General features: G+C 47.0%; 1 protein-coding gene across 1 annotated transcript; it reads right to left on the bottom strand.

Moving 5' to 3' along the window:
- Positions 1 to 5,490: 5,490 nt before the first annotated feature.
- KLF14 (KLF transcription factor 14) lies at positions 5,491 to 6,423 on the bottom strand. The gene has a single exon (XM_010600452.2). The coding sequence runs from the start codon at positions 6,421 to 6,423 to the stop codon at positions 5,491 to 5,493; it is 933 nt and encodes a 310-aa protein (XP_010598754.2).
- Positions 6,424 to 8,796: the final 2,373 nt, after the last annotated feature.

Raw genomic sequence — 8,796 nt, 5'->3', positions numbered from 1 at the left:
GTTTGCTAAGGTGTTTTTAAATCGAATCACAAGTTAGTGTTGTTTTAACAAATGCTTATTAGAAGAGTTGATGCCTTTGAATCATGGTGTTGGTGGAGAATATTTACTATACCATGGACTGCTAAAGGAACGAACAAATCTGTCTTGGAAGAAGTGCAACCAGAATGTTCCTTAGAAGCAAGGATGGTGAGACTGTGTCTCACACACTTTGGACATGTTATCAGGAGGGATCGGTCCATGGAGAAGGACATCATGATTGGTAAAGCAGAGGGTCATCGAAAAAGGGGAAGACCCTCAGTGAGATGGATTGATACAGTGGCTGTAACCATGGGCTCAGGCATTAACAACAATTGTGAGGATGGTGCAGGATCAGACAGTGTTTCGTTCTATTGTATGTGGAGGCACTATGAGTCGGAACCAACTCGATGGCACCTAAGAACATTGAGGTGATCATGCTTTTATCTTCCTAAGTCATATCAATTAATTACTTTGATATATTTCGTGTGTCTCGTTTTCCCTTAGAGACTTAATTCTGCACATTTCCCAAGCCATATTTGTAGTCCCACTTACAACAGTAATATCACTGCAGCTCAGCTAAAAATGTTGGAAGTAATAGCTACATGTTCTGTAGCCATCTAGTATACCTGTCTCGGTGTTGAAGGGATGATCTCCCTATGCTCTTAGTATATTGTCTCTTCACAGATTCAGGTAGGTACTTGTCAAAACTTCTTGGCTCTAAGAGCCCCGGTGGAGGTGGGCATTCCTGTTTTCTCTGTGAGAACTTGCTTCCATTCTTCTGGTAGGTCTCTTTGGGTCCCAATCACCTTCTCTAACTTAGTAATTGGAAACTCTGGTGGCATAGTGGTTAAGTGCTACGGCTGCTGGGTCAACAGTTCGAATCTGCCAGGCACTCCTTGGAAACTCTATGGGGTAGTTTTACTCTGTCCTATGGGGTCGCTATGAGTCAGAATCGACTCGATGGCACTGGGTTAACTTAGTAATGACTAAATATTACCCTCTGTTATAATTCCATCTTTAACATTAGTTGGGTCCTAGTCTTTTCCCTTTTTGTACCAACAACTCTGTCCTCTAAAAACACTTTTCTACTCAAGATATCCTTCTTTTCTTTTAGCTTAATCAGCCTGTTTTCCTTTATGCCTTTTTCATCCTCCCCCTGCTTCTGTTTTAAAGATCTAAATACATTTTGAAACAAATATGGTTCCTACTTGATTTCCTGAATAGATCTGATTCCTAGGGAGAGAAGAGTCCAAGCATAACACTTTTAAATATTCTTCCTAGCCTTTGAGATCTTTAATGCATTGTTTCTCTCTACCTCAGTTTGCCTATATAATACACACTTCCATTTGTCTTTATGTATTTATTATAAAACCCACCATTCCTTTGAGGTGGGTCACACAGCCTGGGTCCCAGAAATTCCACTATTAGGGCTTATATATTCAGCAAATCTGGTACTACCTTGAGACATGAGTAGGTGACTCTGGATACCCACCATGAATTAAAGAACTTGGCTCCTCCCATAGGTGTCACCCTGGCTCTATAATGAGTGCAATTCAAATCAAGATAAAGGGAAATCCAATTGGGTGAAACTGAGCTAATGCCACACACTAATCCCCAGCACAATTTAAAGGCTAGAATTTCCCATATGTGCTCTGAAATACACATGAAAATTATGCCATTGCAGCTTAAGGTCCTCTCCTGCAATACTGGCTGAGAATACAGGCAGCACAATTTGTTCCATTCAATAGTGCCTTCCCTTCTGCAGCAAGCCTGTTTTGGTTACATCTATGTGAATCAAGATCAGCAGCAGTGGCCTGTGTATTCCACTGTTGCTAAGGCCTATGCCTGGTGCCTCTAAAACCCAGTGGCCTGCCTATGGACACTAGCCACCATTAGTTGCTATGACTTGAAAAAGGTCAAAGAACTGAAAGGCCCCAGATTACTAAAGCACGATAACCCCAGCCCCTGCACCAGAAGTCCTAATCTCCACACGTATTATTTTGCCCCTTAATGCCAATTGGGGGACATATTTCTCAAAATTTAACAGCCAGTGAATAGTCGGTTGTGTTTGGCAGTAAGGGAGAAAATTAATCGTACACATTTCCTCTCCAAGTTCTCAACCAATTGAGAAATAGATGCAGGAGTCTGACAAATGTGGATCAAAACCTCAGCTTTTTCCTGATGAAGCTCTATCTATGGCCAGAATTGGACTTTCTAATACCATCCCTCCACTGCCTCCTCCCCACAACCCCATCATCCCTCACCCCATCCCCCAATTCCTGGCCTTGGGATGATCCACCCAAAGGAGAACATGCAAAGGAGACACTTACCTGGACAGCTGCCAGGCCATGGCTGCCCCAAAAGTGGGGACGCGGAGATGCTCTTCAGACCTGCATCCCAAAGGCAGGCCTGGGCCTGCACAGGTGTGCTTACCATATGAAAGCGGGAACTGAGTTGAGTGCATACATATTGCAGGCGGGGAGAGGCAAAGACAGGATGGAGAGAACCTATGTGGACAATGACCTCTCTCTCTGTCTCCATTAGAGAAGACAATCTTTTTCCTTTAGGGAGAAGTGAGTAAGAGAGACAGGAGCCAAGAATGGTATTCCAGTATGGTTCCTTGCTTGGAGCAGAACAGGGAAATACAGATGGCAGACTCTTTCTCCACGAGTAGGGGCAAGGCTTGTACTGTTCCCCTGTTTCCATCAAGGTCAGGGGATCCAACTCCCCCAGAACCAAGGTCTGACCTGGAATTCATTCCCAGCTTCCAACCCAGATTTCAGGAAGAGTTCTACTAATAGAGCCTGGTACTGGGTCATTATCAGAACTCATGATGGCAGGGTTGGTGGAAGGGCCCAAAGGTTCGGGATGATCCCAGCCCCCAGACAGATTCACTTGCTGAGCTTCACTGGTTAACATGAAGAAGCAAAAGAAATACCAATAAAACTAGGAAGCCCCTTCCAAGGCATTTCACTAATAATTGCTCCAGAAGAGCTATGTGGCCGCTGGAGTAAAAAGGGTAACAATACCAAAACTAAGAAAGACCTGTCTACAAATCTTGCCTCCATTATCAGGTTGCCCTGTTGTCCCAGGTGTCTCCTTCCCACCACCCCAAGACCTAGGAGGAGTCAATTCTCTGTCAGTAAAAGATAAAAGACATATCACATTTAATCAGACAAAGGTCTCCAAGGTAGAAGAACCCAAGTAAGGACACTATTTGGGAAGTTGAGGATCAACAGCGATTTATCAACGGGTGGTTGGAAAAGCCAAGCTTTGCTGAGACCAGTTTCAGAATGGCTGGTGGGAGTCCCTCTCCTGTTGGTTTCATTGGTCCACTGACCCAATGCTGGATCTTCTGTTGAATATCTGAGACAAAGGGGCCCTTAGCGAGGAGACAAATGGAGCAAAGGGAGAACTCTTCCTACCACCAAAAATCATCTCTACAACTGGGGCCGTCATTTTCCATCTGTACTCAAGGAGAGGCCCACATGCTCTGCTTATTCCACATCAAGAAATTCTTCAGCATCCTTTCCAAGGACTCTGCCTCACTTAGTTGGGGGCACTTAGTAGAGTCTCAACACCAGATTCACATCATTCACTCTCTCAAGGATACTGGAATGTCCAAGGCCACAAAAAGAATAGAACTGGCAGAAAAAATTAATCTATCGGGTGAAAAGATAAAGACTCCCAGGATGCCAAAGACTCTTTCTCACTTTAAGTCCACATGGTATGGAGGGAGAGAATGGACTCAATTTGTTAAGAAAAAGGGCTTTTGGGTTAAACACAGCAGGCTAAGGGCTCAGTAGAGACCAGAAGCTTGAAGGTACATAGAAGTGATAGGAAATAGGGAGGGAGGGGGGAAAGGGGTCCAGGCGGCAGGAAGGTCGAGTGGTATCCTTTAACTAGGTGCCCAGAAGAGAGGGGGTGGGGTGACCAAGTGTGAAGGAAGGAACCACTTTGGAGACCAGGCACCTGAGTTCTAGTCATGGCTCTTGTGAGCAACTCAGTATGTGACTTTGAATTTATCTAGGCTTCAGTGTCTTCATCTGAAAAAACAGGGAAAAGCAGTCTGTTTAACCAGATGCCTGGTATGGTCCTGTGAGATTAGGGCATTCTTCAAAAGTGTGACTGATGGACTATCAAGGTTATTCAGGAGGGGGCCAAAGGGAGTTTCACCAGAGCAGGAAATGTCTTTTAACCTCATCCCTAACAAAAGGTTCACAGGTATTCACACTCACACATACACACAGTGGTACACATCATCCAGAGCAGCAGAGATATACATAGAAAAAACCAATACTGTTGATGCTCAATTCCTGCAGGAAGGGGAGGGACTTCAGGATCAGAGGTGAAGGGTCTTCCTATTTGACAACAGTTATCACCTTGCTGCTCCTTCCCCAAATCCGGGTCAGCCTGCTCTTTGGAAGAAGCTGGTGCCTCACATTCACTTTCCCCATCCATCAACTTATCTATCTCATAAACAAAAATGCACAAACCCAAAGGGAAATAAATAAATCCCTAGTTAGTCGCTAAGAAATTAATAGAATCTATCATCCTTGATGATTACTTGGGACGGGGCAGCTGGAACCACTGTTCCCCTGAATGTTGTCTTGGACCCATCTCACCCCAAAGTCATCCCACTCCAAAATCGCTTGGGTATACCCTCTGGGTGAAGGGGAGGCTAGTCAGGACCACCCTTTTCTTTCTGGTACTTTTACGGTTGTTTCCAAATTGTTGAACCAATCTCATTGTGTGAGTGAGCAGGAGGTTACCACCCCCAAGTAGGGAGAAGGGCTACGACGCAAGTGCAGGGGCCCATCCTACACAACATGACCTGCAAACAGACTCACACAGCTCCCAGCCACCAAGAAGCATCTCCCAGCCATACATCCACAGGGACAATTACATGGCTTCTCCTAGCAGAGGAAGCTGGGTGAATAGGGAGTGGAGGAGATCAGCCTCCCATTTCAACCTGGGATCACTGTTTAAATGTAACTAAAAAGAAATTAGTAAACATTGCTGTTTACAGAAATAGAAATCATTTCTGTTTCCAAAGGCCTCTCACCATCCCAGTCCTGGACATTTCCAAGACTGCCACCCTTGACACCCTCTCCAAGGTCCACCCTGGCGGGTGGGTGAGCCAACAGAGTCCTTTGAGACTGGGAGATCCCCAGGCACCTGAGAATTCCAGTTTCACATCTTCAAGACTCTGGAGAGCACAGGGTTCAACTCTTAGGCACCAGTTCCAGGGGGCTGTCTTGAGGCACCCCCCCCTTTTAGGATGAGATATATGTGCAAGAATTCTCGCTGTTTTCTCGCCCCCAGTCCCTCCCCAGAGTCCAAAGTGCCTGCCATGACCCACCCTCAGAGCGGAGGAACCAGTCTGTGCCTTCGTCTAGTGACGATGGGAAAGAGGGTCGCGCAGTGAGAAAGCAGGGGCAATAGCGGGGACGAATAGCAGCAATGACAGTCCTACAGGCTGGTAGTGAAGCTGGACACCTGGGAGCGGCTGGGGTCGGAGCTGTCCTCTAGGCTTGCGGGTTGAGGGTCGACGACGCGGGGTGTACGACGGCGCCCCCGGTACTCAATCATGTCAGGATGATAGGCTGGGTGGCGGCGGGCATGTTTGGTCAGGTGGTCGCTGCGAGAGAACTGCTTGGGGCAGAGCGGGCAGGAGAAGCGCTTCTCGCCCGTGTGCGTCCTGTAGTGGCGGGCCAGCTCGTCGGAGCGCGTAAACTTCTTGTCGCAGTCGAGCCAGTCGCAGCAGAAAGGGCGCTCACCTGTGTGGGTGCGCAGGTGGGACTTGAGGTGCGACGACTTGTAGTAGGCTTTGGTGCAGCCAGGGAAGGGGCAGCGGTGGCGCTTGACAGCAGGTGTGACTGGTCGCCGGCGGGGCCCGGGGCCCACGGCTGGCGCAGGGCCGGCGCCCGGGGCCCCAGCCGTCCCGGGACACACGTCGGAGCTGGAATCTGGGCCAGAACCCACGGCTGAGGAACGCGGGGGGCCGGAGAGTGAGGCCGCACTAGTGGCCGGGGCCGGGCAGGCGGCGGTGGGCAGGCCGCGGGCGTCGGCAGGGGCCGGGAGGGCGGCCCCCGAGGTCTCCCCGGAGCCCACCTCGGAGGCGCCGCGCCACCCGGCCAGGACGCTGGCAGCCAGCAGGTGGGGCGCGGAGGCGGCGGCCGCGCCGGGGCTGGGCGCGCGAGCCCAGGGGAACGGGGGCGGCACGGCGGACCCCGGGGGTCCCGGTCCGGCGCGCTCGGGCCCCGCCGCTCCCTCATCCGCACCCGCAGTGGTGGCACCCGCGCCCTCGGGGTCCGGCGGGCGGCGGTACACCACGGCGCCCGCGGCGATGGCCACCAGGCACTCGGCGGCGAAGTAGTCCAGGCACGCGCTGCCTGCCCACATGCCGGCCCCGCCGGGGCGCCCGCCGGCGCCGTCAGAGCGCGGCCGGCCGCGGGCGCGCGAGTCCTCGGGCGCGTCCGTCCCGCCGCCTGGCAGAGCCGCGCAGGAGCCGAGCGCCGCCCGCCGCTGCTGCCGCCGCCGCCGCCGCCGCCGCCGCCGCCGCCGCCGCGGAGCCGCTGCCTGACGCGCCCTGACGCACCGGAGCCGCTGAGGCGCGGACCCGCCCGGCCAAGACCCCCGCGCGCCGCCCCGCTAAGCTATTGGTCGCCGCTCCGAAATTATCTGGTCCTCGAGATCTGGGGTCCGCTGGCGAGCCAGGTAATGTTCCTAAAGCGCGAACTCCCCGGTCGGAACTTCTGGGCAGCCTGCCGGGCGCACCCCTAGCGCTGGGCCCCCGCCAGCCGAGTGTCCGGCCCAGTCTGAGCAACTTTTTTCTTTAAGGAAAAAAAAATTGCTAATACCTGACTGTCTTTCGATTCATCATTGCGATCGCTCGTGAAGCGGTCTGGAATGGCATTTACTCCTGTCCTTCGCTCTAAGCCCCAATGCCAAAAATCCCGAACTCGGCATCCAAAAGTTTTCTCGTTGAACACTTAAGCTGTGAATCCAGGGTCGCCGGCAGTGCCCTAAATAGATTCTCTACGTAGATGTTAATTAATAACGTTGAGAACCAGAAGCGTTTTTAACCTTGAAAACGCGGAGAATCCTCTCATGGTTGAAATTGAAACTTAAAATCCTTTGAGTAAAGATTTAACTATTCAACGAACGGAAGAAAAACGCATGTTGAAACTGCATTAACCTGTCACAGGCATGCAAACAAATTTCCACGCTGAAACATAAATTATAGACTAGCAGCAAGATAAACACGTTAAAATGGACTCCCACAATATTAATAATAGAAAGTCACGTTTCCAATTAGGCAACATCTTCTATTTTTCTTTAGACAAAATTTACAAATAAGAAAATGCAGAAAATGATATAGAATGTTATTATGGTGCTTTGTGATTATGGAAGTTTTTATATTATCAAACGTATGTATAATTTCTCTCTGAGTTCTTCATTTCATTTGTTTCTCCTTTTTATTTTTAAAAACTTAAAACATATAGAAAAGTAAACAGAATGATTTCTAAAAATAGTCATGTCTTGGTTTTTGATGTAAACAAGATTTTCTTGTATGTTACTGACTTATGTGCCTTTTATTTGCAATTCTTCAGCATCTTTCTTTTTTATTTTGAAAATTAAAAAATACATATACACCAAAAATAATATTCATTCTTGTACATGCTATTTAGGATAATCCAATGTGAATGTTTATCATATATGTTTCAGATTTTTTTTATCTTTAAGAATTAAACATTGACAGAATTGAATGTCACTTTATTTCCCTCCCAGGTTCACTCACCTTTTTCCTTCCTTGCTTCCCTAAGTAATCAGTATTGTGAAGTGTGTATTCTTCCAGCATTAGTTATTATATCTTTATTACATATATGTGTGTGAGTATATATAAATATCCACGATAACATATTTAAAATTTTCATTCTAAATTATACAAGAGTGAACATACCACTTTGCAGCTTGCTTTTTCCCCCTGAATATGATTTTGAGAACTATTGGTGTTGATACCTATAGAAATTTGTTCAGTCATTTTAGCAGTTTTAAAATATTGTCAGCTTTATTTTTAAGAAGGTTCCATTAAAAAAAAAAGACATTTATTATAAAGTATCTTGTCTCAAAACTTTAGAGAACCAACTCACAATTAATCTATACATGTCAAAATCTCAGAGGTAGAATTCTTTACTAGCTGCTTTTCTTTTAATTTTATTATTTAGAAAAATGTAAAGATGTGACAAATATGAAGAAAATATTACCGGTGTTTACGTACTTATCTCATGTAATAAGTGTTAACAGTTTGTCATGTTTTCTTCAGATCTATTTTTAACAATTCAGCTATTCAATGTTTCCTATAAAATTGAAGTTCCTTTTGCTCTACTTCCCAATATCATTCTCCACCCTTTCCCCAAAGGTAAACAGTCTCATGAACTTGGTATGTAACTCTCAAATCTAGGTTTTATACCTTTACAATGTCTGGACCCACGTATTGCTTTGTATGATTTTTTAAATGTATATATGTGGTGTTAGAAGATACATATAATTCTGCAGCTTGTTTTTATTTTCCTTGACAGTATGTTTTTATTTTCCTTGACAGTATGTTTTTATTTTCCTTGACAGTATGTTTTTATTTTTCTCTCCATGTTGGTAAATCTAGATGCAGTTCATACATTTTGTATCATAGATTCATGCATATGATTGTGCCGTGTTGATCCATTCCCCTGATGGCAAACAGTTCAGCTGCTGCCAGTTTTTTGGGAATTACAG

Source organism: Loxodonta africana, chromosome 8 (assembly GCF_030014295.1).
Source record: "Loxodonta africana isolate mLoxAfr1 chromosome 8, mLoxAfr1.hap2, whole genome shotgun sequence".
NCBI lineage: Eukaryota > Metazoa > Chordata > Mammalia > Proboscidea > Elephantidae > Loxodonta > Loxodonta africana.
Note: the sequence above shows the minus strand (reverse complement) of the source record. Positions and strands in the feature narration are given on the sequence as shown.